Genomic DNA, 22,683 nt, shown 5'->3' on the forward strand with positions numbered 1-22,683 from the left:
ACACGAAGACTCATTTTTTGCATCCCTTTTTCCAATCTCCCAAATGTATGGTTATCGATCATACACGCTACTCCTTGGTTATACTCATCGCCAAGGAAACCCCGATAAATAGATACTCTTTTGGAATCCGGAACTCACATCGCGTAACACTCCGTCGTCCATTTTTATCGACAAGTGCTTGACGGATTTGTTTTAAAATTTAATGTCACGGTGGTGGAGGTTTCACTTTCAAAGATGAACCAAGTCCAGCAGTTGCCTTGTCTCCCGGGATATAACTTCAATACCAATGTGAGTTTATAGTTACCTTAATTGGTTGATCATCAAACAAATTTCATCCAAATACATAATTTTGCGACTCGGTAAAGTCAACAACGTACGATACTTTTGCGTCTGGATAAAGGCGTTTATTCCATTTATTGTGGTTAATCGTCAGCAATACGATATATACATACATCATTGTCCTCCCGTTTGATCAACAATGAGCCATCGGGCATCTGTGTACTATGAAAGTAAAAATATTATTCTGACGATGAAAAAAAAAAAAAAAATCGTTACTTTCTCCCGCGTTGAAAGCGGCTCAAATAAAAATCTGCTGACATTGAAGGTGGGCCGTACGCGGTTCAACAGGTCGATGGAATTCGACAAGTTGCACGATGGCGTGTACTACCTGGCCGACAAGTCCAAGAGATCGCCCCACGACCGCTACCCGGCTTTGTACGCCTGGGGGGAGCTGCCCCCGAGACCCCCTTGGCTATCCCTCGACGGTCAGGTTTGTGTTTGATTCAAAAAGTCACGACTAACTTGTAACATCCATGCGATGTATACTTGGTGATTCGTAAAGCTAGTGTGTTTTAACAATGCATCGCCAAACCCCAAATAAATTCAGGACTAAAAAAAAAAGAGAAAAAAAGTAATCCATTCGAGTAGCTATTCCCTTTTCTTTCGAGTCACGTATATGTATGTGTGTATGATGTAAGGACTTTACGAGCAATTACTTACCCTCATGTTTCAAACTTGGTGAGCAGCGGCTCATGTTCAATGCCTACTTCCAAGAGAGCATCCACGAGGGCCGTTTCCCATACAGGATTCGCCTAGTCAACATAAGCTTCTTTCTCGAGGACGGAACGATGAAAGTTTCCGAGCCGTCCGTGGACAATAGCGGCCTCGAGCAAGGTACGTGTGTGCATACGTATATATATGTTTGCTCTTGTGTCGTCCCCTGCCATTACGCGCGATATCAGCTGCCACTTCACCGAGAGTCGAGATTTCCTCGTATCGTATGTAAAAAAAAAAAAAAAAAAAAATATTAATAAAATAAACTGTATGATCTTCTATGCGTGCTGGTAGGTGTCCTGGTGCGCCGCCAAAGGATTCCACTGCCGGATCCGGTGAAGTACCGTTACTTTGACATCCTCGACCTTAACGTTGGCAGGGAGCCCCGGATCTTCGGCCGCGTGTACAAGATCTACAACTGCGACAAGTTCACCCGGCACTTTTTGAACCGAATGGGAATCCCCGTGCCGGATCCCCTCGAGCCGCCCGCCAACCCCAAACACAAAAGAGTGCGATCAACTTTCAGCCGAAACCTCGGAGCTATTCACATAGACGTTTTTTGCTTATTTTATTGTGAACGTTCATATTGAAAAGGGGGTTCCACTGTTCCGCTAAACTCAAAGTGAGTGAACAGACTGAACAGACCTATGCTGTGTTCTCTGTCAGTCAACATAGTTGCGACCATAGGCTTTGTTGCCTGATGGAAAAAGAGGTATAGGTCTGTTCAGTCTGTTCACTCACTTTGAGTTTAGCGGAACAGTGGAACCTGTGGAACCCCCTTTTCAATATGAACGTTCACAATGAAATAAGCAAAAAATGTCTATGTGAATAGCTCCCTAAACTTATTACATCCTCGACTGTGAATTTTCGTCTCTTGTTTTTTTTTTTTTTTTTTTTTTTTTTCATCCAGGCCGGGCCGGTTTTGCGGCAGAGGAACAAAGAGGAGTGCAATTTGGGCAACTTTTTTAAATACGACGGCATGGTGCTCCGGTTCTTTGGCACTTGGGACGATTCCGACGTGCCCTACGGCTACGTCCACAATCTGGAGGTGCTCTACTACCTGGTGGACGGTAGCATGGAGGTCATCGAGAGACTGCCCAATTCCGGCAGCCCGGCCAAGAGATCCTTGATCGTCAAACGATTGAAACTACCCAAAGTAATGCCCAAGCGTTTTTCTTTAAAAAAAAAATTGTACCCTATGTGTTGTTTGTACATCTCGCAAAACGAGTTCCTCAAAGTTTGAGCAATTGTTGGTAAACAGGATCGGCTGTTACTTGTCCTCATACAGATCGGCAAATCGTGGTCTTTTTAGTTTTTCGCGGAAATAGAGCCGATCGGGAGCAGCGATCCTCTGACGCTGCTAAACGTCCTCGGGGAGAACGTCGAGCGCAGTTACTACGTGACCGACAAGTCGTACAATGACGGCCGATCGGCTGGTGGGCGCTACTACAGGGACTGCGATCTCGCGATCGGCGCCCAACTGAACGTTTTCGGGCGCAAGGTCGTACTCGCCGACATGGACGATTTTACAAAGGAGTACTACAGGTGAGCGTAAATTTAGGGAAACAAAAAAATGTGACGTTATGCTTAACATTTGTAACCGGTTCAAGGACAAAGTACGGCCTGGACGATTTCACGCCGTTGAAAGCCGACGATCAGCAAAGCGACCGAGCCGAGCATAGGTTCCAGGTGCCGCCGTACAATGGCTTCGGCTCGTACGAGGATTCCTTGGTCAACTGCTTCTCGATGGTGCCCAAGCGACCGAAAATGCTTACCGATCGATTCTTTCGCTACGAAAAGTAAGGACGAAAAATCGGTAAGGGACGACGATGTGTTTTTTTCTAACGTTGCTCCCTCCTAACGTTCCAGCCAAAAAAACGATAACCGCGTCCTGAGGTTCGCGGCGAAAATGATATCCGACGTACCCGCGAACGCTGACCGGTGCTTCGTCGTCAACGTCCGGCTGTTCGACAACACCGTGTCGATCCCCGAGATCGTCTGCGAGAAAAAAGGTTGGGCCATCGAATCGACAAAATTGAAAAAACAAAATGCCATCGCTCGTTTCAACTCTCGGTTCGCCAGGTCGAAACAAGAGTATGTTCCAGCAGTACGCGCGAGCCCGGCTGCCAGGACAGAACGTGTTCGCGAGCGAGGAGCCGCGGTACTACGAGCCCCAGCACTTTTACGTCGGTGCCACGGTCACCCTCTACGGCTTCAAATTCCAACTCGTTGGCGCGGACGAGTACACCTTCAACTACATGGAGCGTCACCACACAGAGGTATATATACGTATACTATTGGGTGACGCCTCGTCTTTACGTATATGTATTTTTATAGTTTCCCATGTCCAACGTTCGAGCGATAATGGGGAAGCTCCGGGAGGCCCTGAGACCCGTGTACCGGGAGTTTGTCGGCGCGTACTCGCCCCCCGAGTCAGACGGCTCACCGGTGATCTTGACTCTGTCTCGTCTCAGGTAAACCACGTGCTTGTACGTGGGATCACGATGGAGGTGCTTGTACTTTGTGCTCGTTTGTTCATTTTCCAGGGAAGCGTTGGTGGAGCACTTGGGAGACAACGTGACCGAGCACGAAGTTTTGGCCCTTGCGCGCCGCTACGCGCTATGCGAGCGCAGGGAAACTTATCCGCGGGAGTACGTGAGGTACGTGGGTTTTTTTTTCTTAACCTACGGCGATAATCTTCACTCGGGAGGGGGTAGAAAAAAAAAGACGAATTTTTTTGATCGCAGAGCACTGGTGCACACGGAATTGAATCGTCACGTGTGGCAAGAGTTGGATAGGCTCGAGGAGGACATCCGAGACCGGGACAGGGAGAAAAAGGGCCACCTCGGCAAGGACGAACTTTACACGATACTGCGCGCCAACCGAGTACCTCTCGAGCTCGAACTGATCGATCTCATGCTGGATCGGTAAGTCTACAGGGTGTAAAAATTCCATCAGAGTTGTTGGTAATATATATTGGTTTTTTTTTATCGTTTACTTTGTGAAACCATGTATAGGCTTGGGAAAAACGAGCAAGGACACGTCGACTGCTCGGATCTTATTTGTTTTCTCAACGTGAGGATCAATCCCACGCCACCGACACTGCCGATCAACTTGAAGGTTGGTATATCGTGGGGTGAATTTGTTTTTCGATCGCCCGTGATCGTAACATTATTTTGCCAACAGGGTATCCGCTGGACGGCTGCGGAAGAGCCCAAGGATTGCAACAAAATCGACTGGTGCTCATTTTTAAGGGACCTCGGCTTGGAGGAGAGACTTTCCGTAGAAAAACCGAGCGACGCATAAAATATCGGTACAAAACCCTGAGCTCGGAAAATTTGAGAGCAACGCAAAAACATGTACATCACTCCGATTCTCCTGTTTTAGCTTATGGGGATAGAGAAATTAAATTTTGCACATGGATATATATACATACGGTAATTTTTTTTGTGGTTGCGTTTTGATGCGTTTATTACGGTACAATGACATTCGAATACAATGCGTCGTTGACATTGAAAGTTCGAGCTGTTCTCGCTCCCTACGTGTATTTACATGGCGATTGCTCTTTCTCGTTTTGTCTCTGCAACGCCTACGGTCGTAGGTGTGGACAAATAATATTCAAAGTTATACAAGGCTATCGATATAGTACGAGAAAAGTACATTTACGTAGATACACATTCATATGTCGGTACATGCGATAAATAATAGAAACCGATCATTCGACAAACGCGAGACGAAAAACAATTTACCCCGGGGTATATGATTTACGACGAGTTATCACTCGGATACCGCGAAAGGTGCACCTCGTATTTTCTTTTGTCAGATACGTGCGATGGAAAAAAAAAAAAAAAAAAAAATTATACATCTCGACTTCACTTGGCTCGCTAATAAGAATATTCATGTCGCATACATATGTATACATGTTGTGCGAGAGCAAACCGCGTAAATCCATTATTGGTATCGTATAATCCCGTGACGCGAAAATTCAACCATTAAACCGATACGGTGTACGTATCTCGTCGAGACGTTTAAAAAGCTTTTTAAAGCGACCCACGTGGACAATTAACGCGTTCGTTGTCACATTTCCAAGGGATTTTCACCTCGCGCTTGATTCTTTTTTTTTTTTTTTTTTTTTTTTTTTGTAACTTGTATCGATATAAACACACACCCACACACGTATACACATATAGTTCACGGACACCTACTTGGGAGAAAAAAACACACACACAAGATCCGAAGTAAGTAAATAAGTATACAATATATTACGTAGTAGTCATGTGCAACAACGACAGATAACAATTGGCTGTATATGATTATAATGCGCTATATATGAGATATACATGCTCTTACGATATCGGAGCATTAGCGTGACTATATATATATTACGTATGCACTGAATCATCTATTTAATGTATGTATGTAATATTCTAGACACGATTTACATTCATATAAATTTTTCGTACTGCTCTCCGTGCTATTGTTACCTCATTATTATATATATATTACTCCTCTCTACTCCTCGTCCATTAGACTGTATAACTATAGATAAGTATATGTATATGTTGTAAAATTAAGTCGAACGAATTGGAATTTTTTTTTTTTTTTCTTCAAGTATACCGTAGCTTTTCACGCATCGAGATGGTACATACTTTGTTGTATCACATTTAGAAACAACGAGATAATGGAATATGGCACAAAGAAAGCAATACAAGATACGTAACTTAAATTGACTATCCGTACGATATATTACGCACGTTGGGTGAAAAGTGTCAGTGTACTTCGCAAACCTCTCCATTTGTCGCTAACTCCGTGTTTAACGTCGTAATAATAAATTAATGCCTCAACTGTACATAGACGTATGAAGCGACGCAAAAAAAAAAAAAAAAAAAAAAAACTGTCATACACACAATCACCACAAGACCGAATAAAAAATTCTCATAGATCTCGATAAGTATAAAAAAGAACCTCTTTCGACGTGTGCCACAAGAAAATGGGAAAAAAAAAGAAATGCACCCACAAGGGGTCATTCCGGTTCTTTTCAATTGCACTCGTGGGTGACGATGACGTTCCGGCAGGTCTTGCACTTGACGTAGCAGCAATTGTGATACTTGCACTCGCATCTCTCGAGTATCTCCTCGGCCCTGGTCACGTGGCCCCTGCCGCAGCACAGATACTCGCACCCGTCGTAGCCAGCGCTGCTCCCGTTGCATTGCCTGTCGACCGCATACCAATTATAAATATTCTGTTTTTTTTTTTTTTTTTTTTTTTTAGTCCGCGCCTTGTGCAAATACGACACAAATCATTCGCACCACGCGGTCTCCCCATCGTGACTGGGCATGGACCCGCATCCAATCATTATTTCGATCCGGGAGTTGATTTTTGCTTTTCGACGGCGAATCGATAATATTTGCACAGCGAGATCGGAAAATCACAAGGAGGCTCGGCTGGATACACGTCGAGGCGACGGCTCAAAAAGGGAGTGACTTTTTCGGCTTATTGAAAAAACATTATATACCCTCGCGTTTGCATTCCAAAAGTCGAAAGTTGATCCGCGAGATACGCTGTGTTATTCCTTCCTCGGGAGGAGTAAGAAAAAAAGAAAAGAGAAAGAAAGGAAAAAGAAACTCGTGCCGTATTATATATCGCGAAACGTACCGAAATCGATACTAATTCGCGCTCTCGATTCCCGGGCCGATCGTATGTGATGAGCGAACCGATACGCGGTGGAGAAAAGCCGAGAAAGACGGCACCGTAAACTCGAAAATCAGGCGAGTCTTTTCGCCACGCTTCCTTCGATTATCGTTACCTCGGGCGGATTACGACGGATATATATACCTCTCGCGGTGGGGCCAGCCTTTTGCTCGTCCGCTTTACTTCGTTTATTCGACGCGTAAGTATACATACATCATTTGAGCCTTATTTTTGCTCTAAATGCTGAGCCGGATACGCGCCCGTGCAATGCGGTGCGAGAAAATATTTGTACACACACACCACGCGCATTAAAGGAATCGCTCGAGGAGAAAGGAAATCACTCGCAGGCGGTATGACGTGTAGCGAACCGATCGCGTGGACGAGAAATCTCATACGTGTATACACAATATACATGTGCGCCGATTTTATCTGATGTGGCGCTCAAGTTTGACGATAGCCGTTATCAAGTTCGTCGTACCCGTAATGGCCTACGTGTGTATATGCACAGTAGGTATATATACCGATCAAGTCCGGATCGGTGCTTCAAGTTACGATTACCGCATTGCGTGTTACACATTATTATATTATTACCTACATCGCGAGCCACGTGTGTGTGCCAGGACTCTGTTAGAAACAGGTTACCGATGCCGTTCGGGTTTCTCGTTTGTAATTAACGCGCGCAAAACTCGATCGTTAATTCAAAGAGGGGAAGGGTTTCACGTATACGTATAGAGAGAGAAAGAGAGATATGCACGCCCGTTTACAATATACTGCAATGCCTTTGGAAATGTGATACAAAATTTCGTATTTTTCATCAAAAGTTCGGACTATATGGTTTTTCTACCGTTTATTAACTAACGACAATAAAGATTAAACGAGAACATGATATTTATGAGCAAAGTGTTTCGAGGCGTGTAAATAAGGGTACATTTGCATCGATCGAAGATTAAACCCGCAATACGCGATAAGAACAAAAAGAAAAAAACCAACAGCCCCGAGGGGTATTTTCTCTCGATTCGATTGCCTTCCCCTCCTTTCAATAGTCCTGAAGGAGCTCGTTAGCGAGCCACGTTCCTTGTGTATGGCCGCGGCGATAAATCGAGCGTTGTTCGATCAAAAGCGAAACAGATCGCCCGGCGTGGAAAAAGATAAAAAAAAAAAAAAAAAAAATGCCTCACCTGCCAGTCGTGCCGAGGCTGCCGCGTCTCTTGTCCTCGATGCAGTAGTCCGGGCTCTTGGTCGTGTAGAGCAGGTTGTTGTGGTGGTAGAGCGGCGGTAGCCGGCCGCTCGAGGATGCCCGGACCTCGGCGGCCGTGGCGTAACGGCGCAAAAGTCTGGCACCCGCGGCTACCGGGCTACTCGAGCCCAGGCCGCGCCAGCACGTGCGCACGCTACACGAGCCCGACACACCGTGGCACTTGCACTCCAGGACCAACGATTGCTCCACCGCCTGCCATCGGTTGTATATAAAATATATTATTATTACATACGAACATTAATTTTACACTCATCTGTATACCTGTACCATCGTACACGCATCACATGTATTATTTACATAATAACGTATACCTATAAACTGTGTATATAAAATCCAAGTGTGTGTTTAAGGACACGTGTAATGGAAATTTCTCTTTTTTTTTAAAAATGCATTATAATAGACGTTTCAAGGACAACCAAATCGATACTTTGTTAACTATTCTATAAAACTAAACAATTGTTCTTCACACTCCACAGCCTTCCTACATTGGGTTTTCCCTTTCAAATGGGTCCAATTTAACGAACCACGCGGTTCACCATTGATTTGCTTGTTCTTAAAATTATCCCCACAATGTGTTTAAAAAAAAAAAAAAAAAAAAAAAATTGCAACCACACACTTCAAACGTGTTCTTTAACATGCTTGGGTTTACAGTAAAATGTTGTGTTTTCCAAAGACTCGGTGGACAAAAAGCTTTCGACTCTTTGGAGGGAGATAGGTATTTTACGTAATTGTGACTATCCCTGAGAGAAAAATATAATAAAAATTATGTTGTGCTGGAATGGTAATGGTAATCTGGGAGTCACTCCGCCGTCTAGGGACATTTTACTTTGGCCAACCTAACTTTTATCACTCCGGACAGCAATTTCTATTGTATACAAGCAGTAAAAATCACTATACTTGCAACAAAAATAACCGTTGTGAGAAAAAAAAAAAAAAAAAAAAAAAAAAATTGTTCCAGAGGTTATACAGATAATGTATAACCTACCCTGCGTCCGGCCCGGTTGTTGTGCATGTTGACAGAGTGCAGGAACTTGGCTAGGGCCCCAGCCCCGGGAGCCGGACTCGAGCCCTGGAGAAAGCGCTTGGCGATCCTAGAGGCCGAGCGCACGTCGTCGCCACAGCCGCCCCACTTGAACGAGCTCCGGGCGGCCGAGCCCCCCACGCCGATGAAACCCATGGCAGCGGCTGCCGCAGAGAACGACGGCTGGACGAGGGCCGACGGCACGGGTGGCTCGCGCCTCGGTGGGGTCGCGCACGAGCACGCGGCCAGGCTGCCCAGGGCACAGCCGCGCGCCAACCGCCACACCGCCGCGGCCGCCGACATCGCGTACACGAAGGCCTGCTCCTTCGTCCCTTGTTTAACAATGCAACCAGCCGATACGATTACGATATACCTATATGGGTTGATTTTTTTTTTTTTTTTTTTTTTTTTTTTTTTTTCATAAGTACATGTGTAAACCTACCCGAGAGCAATTCGGAGGTGAAATCGGGTGCCCTTTCGATGCTGCTGCAGTTCCAGCGTTGGTGCCTGAAGGCCTGTTGGCAGACGGCTGAGGTGTCCCTGGCCGCTTGCACGAGGCCGCGCATCACGTCTGGACTCGTGCGGCAGACCCGGGCTTGTTTGCGCTCGAGTAGACCGGAGGTCCTTGCGCCGTTGCACGCCTCCCTCGACCACTCGAAGCCATCGATGGCTCGGCCCAGGGCTCTGGTGCGGAAAGGTGGAAACAAACAAAAATTCAAGGAAAATATCAATCTTTTTTTTTTTTTTTTTTTTTTTTTTTTTTTTTTTTTTCATAAGCCTCGAATGCCCTCCACCCGCTTGAAATTATCACAAACGCATGAAGATGATGCAAACCCTTCCTGTCATCCCAAAACATCTCATTGGACAACTCGAGTTTATTGGAAAACTGTTCTATTTCAACTAGTTAAAAAAAAAAAAAGCACGTTTTAACGCTATACCTATACCATTGGGTGTCATCTCATATGATAACTGAAGCTACGAAAAACAAAACCTGCAACTGTGATGGGATGTGACTATCTTATACGACTCATATGAGCTTTGAAGCTTCCAACTCCGTGTTGGGATTTAGTGAAGTTTAATTATTTTTGATAAACCACGTCAAAACGCACAATTTTACTCTTTACTTTAAATTTGCAGCGTAATATAGAATAACCACTTTATGGCCAATAAAAACATAAATCCTTGCCAATCGGCGTATAGCATTAAAGAAAATAACATTTTTTTTTTTTTTTTCAATACGTACGTAACTCGGAGCACATACTCGCTTTAACACCTCAAAGTTTCCTTTGTCATTCACACATGTGTGCGCGCGCGAGAGAGCGCGTTTTTAATGCCAGCACAGCCGGTCCTTCCCCCTTTTGTTCCCTTTTCGTCATTACCCGTCGTGAAATCCAAAAGTCACAAATGATCCGCTTTCTCCCTCTCGTGCATCTCAGGCCATTCGACTGGCTTGATTTACGAGTATCCGTCACTTACTACTCACGCGAGCGTTAACGCGAGCGCCTGTACCCAGCTCGACCCCCCTTTCTCTCTCCGTACCTAATACCGTGTATACCGACGGCTCCTACGAAGAATCGTACTCCACAAAATATCCAACGAAGAATCGTACGCGCAGATATATTCCAGCGAAGAATCGTACAGGCCACTTCTTTCCGACGAAGAATCGTACAGGCCACTTCTTTCCGACGAAGAATCGTACAGGCCACTTCTTTCCGACGAAGAATCATACAGGCCACTTCTTTCCGACGAAGAATCGTACAGGCCACTTCTTTCCGACGAAGAATCGTACACGCAGATATATTCCGACGAAGAATCGTACGCGCAGATATATTCCGACGAAGAATCGTACGCGCAGATATATTCCGACGAAGAATCGTACGCGCAGATATATTCCGACGAAGAATCGTACAGGCCACTTCATTCCGACGATGAATCGTACGTGCACCAATATACTGACGAATAATCGTACAGGCCGCTACAATAACATTTACATAAAAAAAACAATAAGAATAACTACGGTACCATTATCGTTATTTAGACACATATTACCCAATTATATCACCCAATAACACAAGCGCCAATCCCCACACACCTAAGTGCGCTTCCTGGTCTCTTTATTTATTTAACATATATTAAATAACACAAGCGCCAATCCCCACACAATCCGGACCGTTTACTGGTCCATTTAATTATTTAAAACAAATTAAATAACACAATTACCAATCTCCACACAACCCAGATCGCTTATTGGTCCCTTTATTTATTTAACATAAATTAAATAACACAAGCGCCAATCCCTACACAACCCGGGGCATTTACTGGTCCATTCATTTATTTAAAATAAATTAAATAACACAAGCGCCAATCCACACACAACTAAGTGCGCTTACTGGTCCCTTTATTTATTTAACATGAATTAAATAACACAAGCGCCAATCCCCACACAACCCGGGGCATTTACTGGTCCCTTTATTTATTTAAAATAAATTAAATAACACAAGTGCCAATCCCCACACAATCCGGACCGTTTACTGGTCCATTCATTTATTTAAAACAAATAAAATAACACAAGAGCCAATCCCCACACAACCCAGAGCGCTTATTGGTCCCTTTATTTATTTAACATAAATTAAATAACACAAGCGCCAATCCCCACACAACCCGGGGCATAAACTGGTCCCTTTATTTATTTAAAATAAATTAAATAACACAAGTGCCAATCCCCACATAACCCAGAGCGCTTATTGGTCCCTTTATTTATTTAACATAAATTAAATAACACAAGCACCAATCCCCACACAACTCAGTGCGCTTAATAGTCCCTTTATTACTTAATATAAATCAAATAACACAAGCGCCGAATCCCACACAACCCGGAGCGCTTACTGGTCCCTTTTTTTATGGAAAATAAATATAATGATAGGACAAGCGCCAATCTCCACACAACCCGGAGCATTCACTGGTCCATTCATTTATTTAAAACCAATTAAATAACACAATCGCCAATCCCCACACAACCCGGAGCATTCACTGGTCCATTAATTTTTTTAAAATAAATTAAATTACACAAGTGCCAATCACCACACAACCTAGAGTGCTTACGTGTCGCATACTTATTTTACAATCAATAAAGTAATAAGGCAAGCGATAATCACTATATAAGCCAGGGCGCTTACTAGAAGCATTAATTATTATTAAAAAGCATTGAATAATAATTCTGGATAGTTAGGTGATAAGCACTCGCGTTGTTCTTTAATAAATTTGATCGATTATTACAGTGACCAGTAAATGCCCCGGGTTGTGTAAGGTTTGGCACATGTGTTATTTAATTTATGTTAAATAAATAAAGGGACTGCTAAGCGCACTGAGTTGTGTAGGGATTGGCGCTTGTGTTATTTAATTCATGTTAAATGAATAAAGGGACCAGTAAGCGATCTGGGTTGTGTGGGGATTGGTGATTGTGTTATTAAATTTATTTTAAATAAATAAATGGACCAGTAAATGCCCCAGGTTGTGTGGGGATTGGCGCTTGTGTTATTTAATTTATGTTAAATGAATAAAGGGACTGTTAAGCGAACTGAGTTGTGTGGCGATTAGCGCTTGTGTTATTTTATTTATCATTTTAATTATCAAAGCGGCCAGTAAGTGCTCCGGGTTGTGTGGGGATTGGCGCTTGTGTTATTTTATTTATTCAATTAATAAACATAGCGACCAGTAAGCGCCCTGGGTTGTGTGGTAATTGGCGCTTGTGTTATTTTATTTATTCAATTGATAAACAAAGCGGCCAGTAAGCGCCCCAGGTTGTGTGGGAATTGGCGCTTGTGTTATTTTATTTATTCAATTAATAAACAAAGCGGCCAGTAAGCGCCCCGGGTTGTGTGGTGATTGGCGTTTGTGTTATTTAATTTATGTTAAATAAATAAAGGGACTGTTAAGCGAACTGAGTTGTGTGGCGATTAGCGCTTGTGTTATTTTATTTATCATTTTAATTATCAAAGCGGCCAGTAAGTGCTCCGGGTTGTGTGGGGATTGGCGCTTGTGTTATTTTATTTATTCAATTAATAAACATAGCGACCAGTAAGCGCCCTGGGTTGTGTGGTAATTGGCGCTTGTGTTATTTTATTTATTCAATTGATAAACAAAGCGGCCAGTAAGCGCCCCAGGTTGTGTGGGAATTGGCGCTTGTGTTATTTTATTTATTCAATTAATAAACAAAGCGGCCAGTAAGCGCCCCGGGTTGTGTGGTGATTGGCGTTTGTGTTATTTAATTTATGTTAAATAAATAAAGGGACTGTTAAGCGAACTGAGTTGTGTGGCGATTAGCGCTTGTGTTATTTTATTTATCATTTTAATTATCAAAGCGGCCAGTAAGTGCTCCGGGTTGTGTGGGGATTGGCGCTTGTGTTATTTTATTTATTCAATTAATAAACATAGCGACCAGTAAGCGCCCTGGGTTGTGTGATAATTGGCGCTTGTGTTATTTTATTTATTCAATTGATAAACAAAGCGGCCAGTAAGCGCCCCGGGTTGTGTGGGAATTGCCGCTTGTGTTATTTTATTTATTCAATTAATAAACAAAGCGGCCAGTAAGCGCCCCGGGTTGTGTGGTGATTGGCGTTTGTGTTATTTAATTTATGTTAAATAAGTAAAGGGACTGTTAAGCGCACTGAGTTGTGTGGGGATTGGCGCTTGTGTTATTTAATTCATGTTAAATAAATAAAGGGACCAGTAAGCGCACTTAGTTGTGTGGGGATTGGCGCTTGTGTTATTTAATTTATGTTAAATAAGTAAAGGGACTGTTAAGCGCACTGAGTTGTGTGGGGATTGGCGCTTGTGTTATTTAATTTATGTTAAATAAATAAAGGGACCAATAAGCGCTCTGGGTTGTGTGGGGATTGGCTCTTGTGTTATTTAATTTGTTTTAAATAAATGAATGGACCAGTAAACGGTCCGGATTGTGTGGGGATTGGCACTTGTGTTATTTAATTTATTTTAAATAAATAAAGGGACCAGTAAATGCCCCGGGTTGTGTGGGGATTAGCGCTTGTGTTATTTAATTCATGTTAAATAAATAAAGGGACCAGTAAGCGATCTGGGTTGTGTGGGGATTGGTGATTGTGTTATTTATTTTGTTTTAAATAATTGAACGATCCAGTAAACGGTCCGGATTGTGTGGGGATTGGCGCTTGTGTTATTTCATTTATTTAATTAATAAACAAAGCGGCCAGTAAGCGTCCCGGGTTGTGTGGGGATTGGCGCTTGTGTTATTTTATTTATTCAATTAATAAACAAAGCGGCCAGTAAGCGCCCCAGGTTGTGTGGGGATTGGCGCTTGCGTTATTTAATTTATGTTAAATAAATAAAGGGACTGTTAAGCGCACTGAGTTGTGTGGGGATTGGCGCTTGCGTTTTTTAATTTATGTTAAATAAATAAAGGGACTGTTAAGCGCACTGAGTTGTGTGGGGGTTGGCGCTTGTGTTATTTAATTTATGTTAAATAAATAAAGGGACTGTTAAGCGCACTGAGTTGTGTGGGGATTATCGCTTGTGTTATTGGGTGATATAATTGGGTAATATGTGACTAAATAACGATAATGGTACCATAGTTATTTTTATTGTATTTTTTATGTAAATGTTATTGTAGCGGCCTGTACGATTATTCGTCAGTATATTGGTGCACGTACGATTCTTCGTCGGAAAGAAGTGGCCTGTACGTTTTTTCGTCGGAATATATCAGAGCGTACGATTTTTCGTCGGAAAATATCTGCGCGTACGATTCTTCGTCGGAAAATATCTGCGCGTACGATTCTTCGTCGGAAAATATCTGCGCGTACGATTCTTCGTCGGAAAATATCTGCGCGTACTATTCTTTGTCGAAAAATATTTGCGCGTACGATTCTTCGTCGGAAAATATCTGCGCGTACGATTCTTCGTCGGAATATATTTGCGCGTACGATTCTTCGTCGGAATATATCTGCGCGTACGATTCTTCGTTGGAATATATCGACGTAGGCTATTCTTCGTTCAAAGGCTCGGGGAGTACGTTTCTTCGTAGGAACCTCTGGAGTACGATTCTTCGTAGGAGCCGTCGATACGCTGTACACGCCAAAAACGCGATTCGTCGCGGTCCTAAAAACTCTCTGTCGTCCCTTGTTTTTTTCTTTTCTTTTCGTTTTTTTTTTCTTTTTTTTTCTTCAACAACTGCTTCGAGATTTTTTGCGCTGTCCGAAACGATTTTTCGCGCTTCCCCCCTCGACTTCTTTTGCCCGTGTCTTTTTGTTGTGAGCGGCTTTTGACGTGCCCTCGTCCCCGCTGACTGATACCGGTCGATGCGCCACTGTTGTCAAGGACGAAGGTAAATATTAAAAACAAAAAATCATAAGGGGAGGACTGTGTTTGCACCTTCGGCTCGTCGTCATTATCATCCTCATAGACGCTCCTTTTCCATCCCTTGCCGCGTTAACAGTCCGAATAGCTTCTTACCCGCGTTTTTGCTGGGTAATTTACAAGCTCTAAAAAAACGCCACTTGCGCGGTACATGATAAATTTCTCTTGAATATCTAATCTCTCTTGTAAATGTTTATCACTAATTTATGTATAGAAAATATCTTGACGTTGTACTATAATTTAACATTCGTAAGTTTAACTCACTGGTGAAATATTGATACACAATTTTTTTTTCTTCAACAAGTAATGTAAACTCGCTTCCACACGTACTATTACTTTCTTTTGGTCCTTGTTATTTCATTTTATATTATTTATTTTCTTTTTTTTTTTTTTTTTTACATCGCCAAAATTGTAATTATTTCAATCGTTACGCATCGATTAAAAAAATTTTTTAAAATGTCCTCGTACACAGCTCCAAACATTTACGTCGTCTCGGGGTATAGGTATACTTTTGCGCTCAAATGACCATTGCTTGTCCAACTTAATACACATGTATAATTATATTCGAGAGACAATAGCATTTTTTCGCTTTTACCCTCCAATAGGTTTACATATACAACTGTACGTACCCATGTAATACACCACCCGCGCTTCTTACATGCAACGAAACCTTCATATACGGTGACGCGTAGCTCTATGCGAGGGCGGCATTGCCAAGAAAATCTGCTCTCCCTTTGGCAAACGAGTGTTGGTATATATATCATTTTGGAAGTGATTTATTCGCGGCGGCCGAGCAAAAGAGAGACGACGAGGCCGCGACCGAGAAACCCGAGTGCCTTGCGGTTTTGGTGTCTCGTCTTGTTGCGCGTACCCTTTGCGCGAAAACATTGTGCTTTTTATTAATTTAATGCCTCGTATGCGACGAGCTTTTTTTTCTTTTCACCGTTTTATATAAGCACATCGAGTCGTGTTGATAAAACTTGTCACTTAACATACATACATATGTATGTATATTCTTACGTTGTAACATTAAGTTTACATATACGAGCCATCGCATGCACCCAACAATAAGGCGCAATTATACTGTACTTACAAAGTGTGTACGTGGTAAGCATCCAAGAGGCGTTTTTGAAGAAAGTAAAGCGAAAAGATGGGTGGCGATCGACCGGGAGATTTTCGAGGGATTGAAATTTATTATCCGTGCAAGCATCACGTAACGAGCGGGTATAACCGATGCGTGCGTGGCGTGTGCAAGCATCGTTTGTTCCTTATCTCGCCGTAATCACAGGATTGCACGCGGCTGGGTATATATACGGGGTACAATGTGTGTGTATATATACACCTGGTTATAATCTTCCCGACGCCCACGAGTTTTCGGGACCCCGAGAACAATATACTATACGTACACGTTGAAGCGAGAGTGTGGCGAACAAGCTGTAATTTCATTGTCCGTTTGTCTGCACATGGTTGAGAGAGTGTTACCCCTTGGGTGTGACGCGTATGTTTTGCCGCGTGGAAAACTTTTACGGTGAAACTGCTAAGATTTAATTGCTCCTCGATGATACGCGTGTAGGCGTATACGCGATTAAATTTTCACGGGGTACCATCGTCCGGAGTTAAATTTCCAGACCAGGCGTTCACGGATAAAACACTTTCTTTTTTACCATATATTGCGTATATATGCATACAATAACGTGCGAGATTATACGCTTGATTACCCTACATACCAATCATCGTCGTCGTTTCGTAACAGCGTCGCTGTATATTATGGTCTTGGGGTTAAAGCGTGCGAGGAAGGAGGAGAGGGTATAATCAAAGACAGCGTTTGGGCCGCTTTGAGCGAATTTATCGGAGGGCCCCTTTGGCGCGTGAATTTCGTTGTATATATATACGGTCTTGACATAACTATTGCTTTGCGCCAGGCCTGTCGCTCGTAAATGTCTTAACGCGGAAGATGCGATAAGTGGCAGTGTACGAGGACGTCTAACTCTTTTTGGGCCTTGTGTTTATTGTTGGGCGAGAACAAGAGAGGGAGGGAGAAATTATGATTTGCCGATATTGTTATTATTCCGGTGGATCACGGCATTATGAAGTAATGACGGCTGAGACCGTGATTTGGGACACGGGTGCGAATCGCTGGGGAGTTTTTTTTTTTCTTAGGGGCTCGGAACATTGCGATTCACGTTTCATTTTTTGCGCGAATGGAATATACTTGCAATGGTAACTTTGTCAGGTTGGCTTTGAAAAAGTGGTCCAAGTAATCGCGATGAATGTACATCAATTTACCATTTGTAACAATATTGCGTCGACGACATAAGTATATTTTATGCTGGATGAACTTTACAAATCGAGTGTTTTACAAACAGATGGATACGGCCTCGCCGAGCCGAGGAAAAGGGAAAAATTCGACCTTTTCGCACTTCCAACTTGCAAAAAGCTCCCTCCTCCCTTTCCCTTTGTTGTCGACGCTTCGAGGTAAAACAAGCGGGTGTACATGATTCGGGGCGCCGTGCAAGATTTTCATTTTTCACGCTTACGGGGCGATCAGTTGTTCCTGCATGGTGTAATCGACAAATTCCTCGTTACTCGCGCTACCGCCGGGAAGGGACGTGTCACTGTTCGTCGCGCCAAAACGATCAAACGTTATACGCTCGCCGGCGATGAGTTTCGTAAATTAAAAATGACTATCGCTTTTTGCGGTTCCTTTTATAATATGCGATACCACGCGTATACGCGTAAAAAACATCGTCACGTCCAACGTCAACTCGACGCGGGGCATAATTATTCGCTTTCGGGAGTGGAAAAATATGAAATAAAAAAAAAATCCGAGCAAAGCCAAAGTATATAGCAGATCGGTAGGTATAGGTGTACGGGAACCTCGTGCAATGACTTACGACACACACGAGCGAAGCGAAAAGGCTCGGAGGCAGTTTTTTGGGTGCTGGGGTGTACGGGTCAAGGAGGGGCGAGGGGGGGGGCCCGGTGCACGCCCCCTCTCCTCTGCGGCCGCTCTAATTACCCCTAAGAAGAGCCTCTCGCTTCTCGACGCGGTATTTTTTATCCCGAGACGCTTGGCCTGCCGGCTTATAAATCGGATATTAAATACAGGACTTTGCCGCTGATGCTCCCCCGTATCTCCCGACGTCTCCAAGTGTAGTTAATACGCCGAGATGCCGAAATACAGTGTTTAAGTCTTGAAATTTATTTCTCTATCCACCCCCTCCCTCCCTCCCTCCCTCTCTCTCTATGCTGTTGTTGGGGTATACATTTTTTCGATCTCGACTAAGATACCAGGTTTTTTTTTGCAAATTTCCTTGATACTCAACGATGCAGTTGAGGGTTTGGTATTGTTTTATTATTATTATTTTTTTTTTTTTTTTTTCGTGACTGTAAGTACACAAGGACTTTTTTGTTTCACGTGAATGAAAGTTAGAAGCCGTACTTGCTTAATTACCATGTGCACGAAAACCAAAAGAGCGACACGCCTAAGTGTCTGTACGTAGGTATATGAAAAGGAGATACGAGAAAAAAATAAGAAACCCACTTCTGGATTGTTCACAAAAAAATATAGGATTCCAAAGTACTTAGTCGAGCTGATTAGAGCAGTAGCGAAAAAACTAGAGTCACGACATGCAGATCACTGGAAATTATTAAAAAAAAAAAAAAAAAAAAAAAAAAAAAAAAATACATTTTTGCACAGACAGCGGAAACAAGTCCTGAAACTTAAAGCGACTCCCCAACGCTCGTTTCCTCTTAGATTTTGTAATGTATAATGTACACACCAACAAGAAACGACTGCCCACGCGCTCAAAGAGGATAATCACTACCTTCGCGGTGTATACGTTATATATAGCGTGCCATGCGCGTATACATGTGTGCTTATGGTTACGCTTGTATATTACCTACCTCTAATGGGTGTACCCCACCTTTTTAAAATCTTTCCTCCTTTCTTTTCTTCTTTGTATACACCACAGTCGTGTCTTTTTCCTATATACATGTTATATATTTCTCGTTGTACCTCAATGGTGTAAGTATAAATATAAGTTGGTTAATCGATTCGGTTGAAACACCTTCGTGGGTCAATTATTACTTTTAATACCGTTTAACTGTGTGGCTTTTCGTAGACGTGGAATCAGATCTTTTTTTTTTTTTTCGGTAATAACAAAACGTAAAAAGAACAAGTGTTTGTTGATGGCTATAGGTGCTTCTTGTCATTTCAATAGAACAAATAAATGAGTTACACGAGTAGTGGATCGTCCGTTAATAGTAATCAATTTTTTGGCAACTCGCGTGAAAACACTGATTACTGGTTACAGCTATGGTGATGAAGCTTCCGAAACCGCACTGCGCTTGTATACGATGTATATATTCCCATAGAAGTGGAATGCACCGATTGTGCTTGTATTTGCCGTGACCCCACGACCAAAAAAGCCAAATCGTGCGATTCGCTCGACCAACAAACCTTTTTATTTTCTTCGCCGATTCCCCGCACCGTCAGCAAAATAACAAAAAATCGTTTAGCCGTCAAAAACGCTGCAAGGCGGGTAAAAAAAAAAAATAACGCGATCCCAAGTGAGCGTATTCTCCACAGGAGAGTTCCTAAGCAGCCTCCCGGTGGTGCACCGTTCCCTGCAATCATCTTGCCGACTCCCAAGACCCCCCTTTTTTTTCCAAGACAACGCTGATCAAGGGCGCACCGCTAAATCTCGAGCGCGTAGCCTTGCCCATTGCGTACCGTAAATTTTTACCTAATCAACGAAGAAAAAAAAATAGTGTTTGACTTTTTTTGACGACCTAACTCGCGACCATACCGATCATTGGCACGCGCGAAAAACAATCAGCCAAAATATCCGTGCGTGAGCTTTTGTCGTTGCATCCACTCGAGAAGCATTTGCTACAACGGAACAGAGAGAGGGTACATGAAAAAAAAAAAAAAAAAAAAAAAAAAAAAAAAAAAAAAAAAAAAAAAAAAAAACAAACGAGTTCACATAAGTAGCTGGGCCCTTTGTGGGCTACCGGTTTTTACAAACGGAGAGACTCACGCAGTATGGTAGATATTGTACACTTATTACGGGCTGCGTATGTTCATACACATAAAACAACCGTACCGGCCATCATCAGCACCGCGGTAAGCTTACATACATGCATATACATATATATATACCCCCGAGAGCAGAGAAGAGCGAAAGAAAGATCGCGCTATTCATCATCGGCTCGCCCATCCCTACCCTCCCACCCTCTTCTCTGTTTCCGGTCTCATTGTCTCTCGGGCGCGCTCTCTCCTTCTTCTTTTCTCCCTTCCTTCCCCGGCTGTATGTATATATATTTTTTTTTTTCCCCATCACTCAGCCTCCCCGCGAGCGATAATAATATATACACAATTGGGCCCCACTCGACGTCCATTCTCTTTTCCACAAACGAGCGACGGGCTCTCTCTCTCTGCTAATTTTCGAGCTTTCGTTACGTTACGATGGCGCGCTTCTCTCCCTCGACCCCCTTACCCAATATGTCTGCTGCTCATCGGACGTCTCTGTGTACATTTATATTCATACATTATATATATGCGCTCGCGTGTAATTGAAATTTCGCGCGCCGATGACGGATGAGCTTTTTCCGCGTTTTTCTCCACGGTTGGCTCGATACCGATCGCGCATATAGGTACAGTATATGGGTCCGGCCCAAGTGGAGGAAAACCGATCGCTTGATATTCACGCGTGCGCTTGTGCAGATATCGCGTGCGAGAGAAGGGCCCTTCTTCCTTCCACTGCCGCGCCGTATATTTGCCTCTCATTAACGAGGCCCGCATTAATCATCCTCTCCTCGCCCTCTTCTGGGTTATTGATACATCGTATGATATTATAGAGAACGATACCGATGATTTATCCCGCCGATCTTCCCTCCCTTGTACGCGCGCGCACACGTATGGCCGATTTTTTTTTTTTTTTTTTTTTTTTTTTTTTTTGTTCCAACGCGGTGGTGCTTTGCGAGCGCGTTTAAATTGAAATCGCCGCGATCTCTCGCGAGCCCCGCGCGTTTTTTGCCGCTACTCTCGTGTAATCATTTGTATCGACGGGCTAATACGTGCGTGTTTTACCGATCGATGGGATTTATCGGGGACATGGTGGTTTTTACGCGCCGGCATCGGTACATCGAATGATACGCGCTTAGATCGACCCTGTGGGTTTGTACTGCTCTTGGAAAATTTACTCTCGTACGTGCCCCGCGACCGGTGTTTTCTTTTGCTCCCCGCAGATGTTAACCGATCGTTGACCCGATTCGAGATCTCGACTCTTGACGGAATCTTTGAACCATCGGTACCGATTTTATCGATGACCAGCTATTGAATTAACAACGAAATACCAAAAGATCGGTCGTTGGTTTAATTTAGAATCATGGGAAGCTTAAAAAAAGAAAAAATAAAACTTTTGTTGTTGATATCGTGACTGCACTCGTAACAAAAGTATGAAAGGGAAAGGGGGATAAAAAAAGAGCATCGGCATCGCAAGTAAGGAGAACGAGAGGAGTAAGGGCCGTTGGAAAAATAGCACTTGCAATTAAATCTTGATTCGTTAATGAACAGACGCGCGTCTTGGAGTGAATTTGGTACCCTTCGTGGATGACTACGTGTATAACGTACACGTACAATTTAGAATACGTTCGAGGGCTTGTATGTATACGCGAGTTTGGAGTAGGTATATCCAGAGGGCATACTTACAGCCACTTTATGCACGTGCCCTCGTCGCAGCGCAGTAGAAGCAACAGTAGGAGCGGTAACAACGAAACGAGAACAAAAGTCCTCCTCCCCGGATTCCGCTGCATTTCTCCCATGTACTTGATGCCGTTCCGCCAATCACATTATAACTGCTGCTGCTGTGCCACCCTATTCTTTTGTTTCGTTAGCCCTCCCTTTTTTTTTTTTTTTTTTTTTTTAATTTCAATTGTAGTTTTTTTTTTAATTTTCTTTTCTCCTACCACTCGGATGCTGCGCTTTTGCTTGCTTATCTCGTTTAGGGCACTGGTGTCCTCAGATCCTCGTTGGGCTGATTGCGAGAGACTTTTTTCGCTTGGTACATTTTGCGATTTTCATTTTTCTTTTCTTTTTTTTCGGCAAACTTCGTCCGAGGTGCACTTTTACGAAGGTAACACAACGTCGCACTTCCGATACGATTTTGAGCGAAAGAGTTTAGTTTGGGGAGTAAATTGTTTGTTTTTTCAAAAGTAAACACATGAAACGTATGCGTTGGAAAAAGGAAAATTCGCAAGCGCCAAAAAT

The 22,683-nt window shown here is 43.2% G+C and overlaps 2 protein-coding genes across 2 annotated transcripts; one reads left to right on the forward strand and one right to left on the reverse strand.

Annotated features, from left to right (window-relative positions):
- Positions 1 to 234: 234 nt before the first annotated feature.
- LOC106642477 (EF-hand domain-containing family member C2) lies at positions 235 to 4,359 on the forward strand. Its single transcript, XM_014357265.2, has 14 exons — positions 235 to 288; positions 605 to 769; positions 1,026 to 1,173; positions 1,348 to 1,592; positions 1,985 to 2,209; positions 2,366 to 2,598; positions 2,664 to 2,852; positions 2,923 to 3,065; positions 3,136 to 3,332; positions 3,391 to 3,527; positions 3,600 to 3,713; positions 3,801 to 3,980; positions 4,071 to 4,173; positions 4,240 to 4,359. Exons 1-14 carry the CDS (start codon positions 235 to 237, stop codon positions 4,357 to 4,359), a joined length of 2,253 nt encoding a protein of 750 aa, XP_014212751.2.
- A 1,732-nt stretch (positions 4,360 to 6,091) lies between these two features.
- Positions 6,092 to 22,229, reverse strand: LOC106642470 (protein Wnt-11b-1). Its single transcript, XM_014357252.2, has 5 exons — positions 22,126 to 22,229; positions 9,466 to 9,707; positions 8,988 to 9,355; positions 7,923 to 8,194; positions 6,092 to 6,266 (listed from the first exon to the last, which is right to left on the reverse strand). The coding sequence occupies exons 1-5, from the start codon at positions 22,227 to 22,229 to the stop codon at positions 6,092 to 6,094; spliced, it is 1,161 nt and encodes a 386-aa protein (XP_014212738.2).
- Positions 22,230 to 22,683: the final 454 nt, after the last annotated feature.

This window comes from Copidosoma floridanum, unplaced genomic scaffold (genome assembly GCF_036245765.1).
Source record: "Copidosoma floridanum isolate Cflo_tuat_1 unplaced genomic scaffold, Cflo_Japanese_pri ptg000019l, whole genome shotgun sequence".
NCBI classification, from domain to species: Eukaryota; Metazoa; Arthropoda; class Insecta; order Hymenoptera; family Encyrtidae; genus Copidosoma; species Copidosoma floridanum.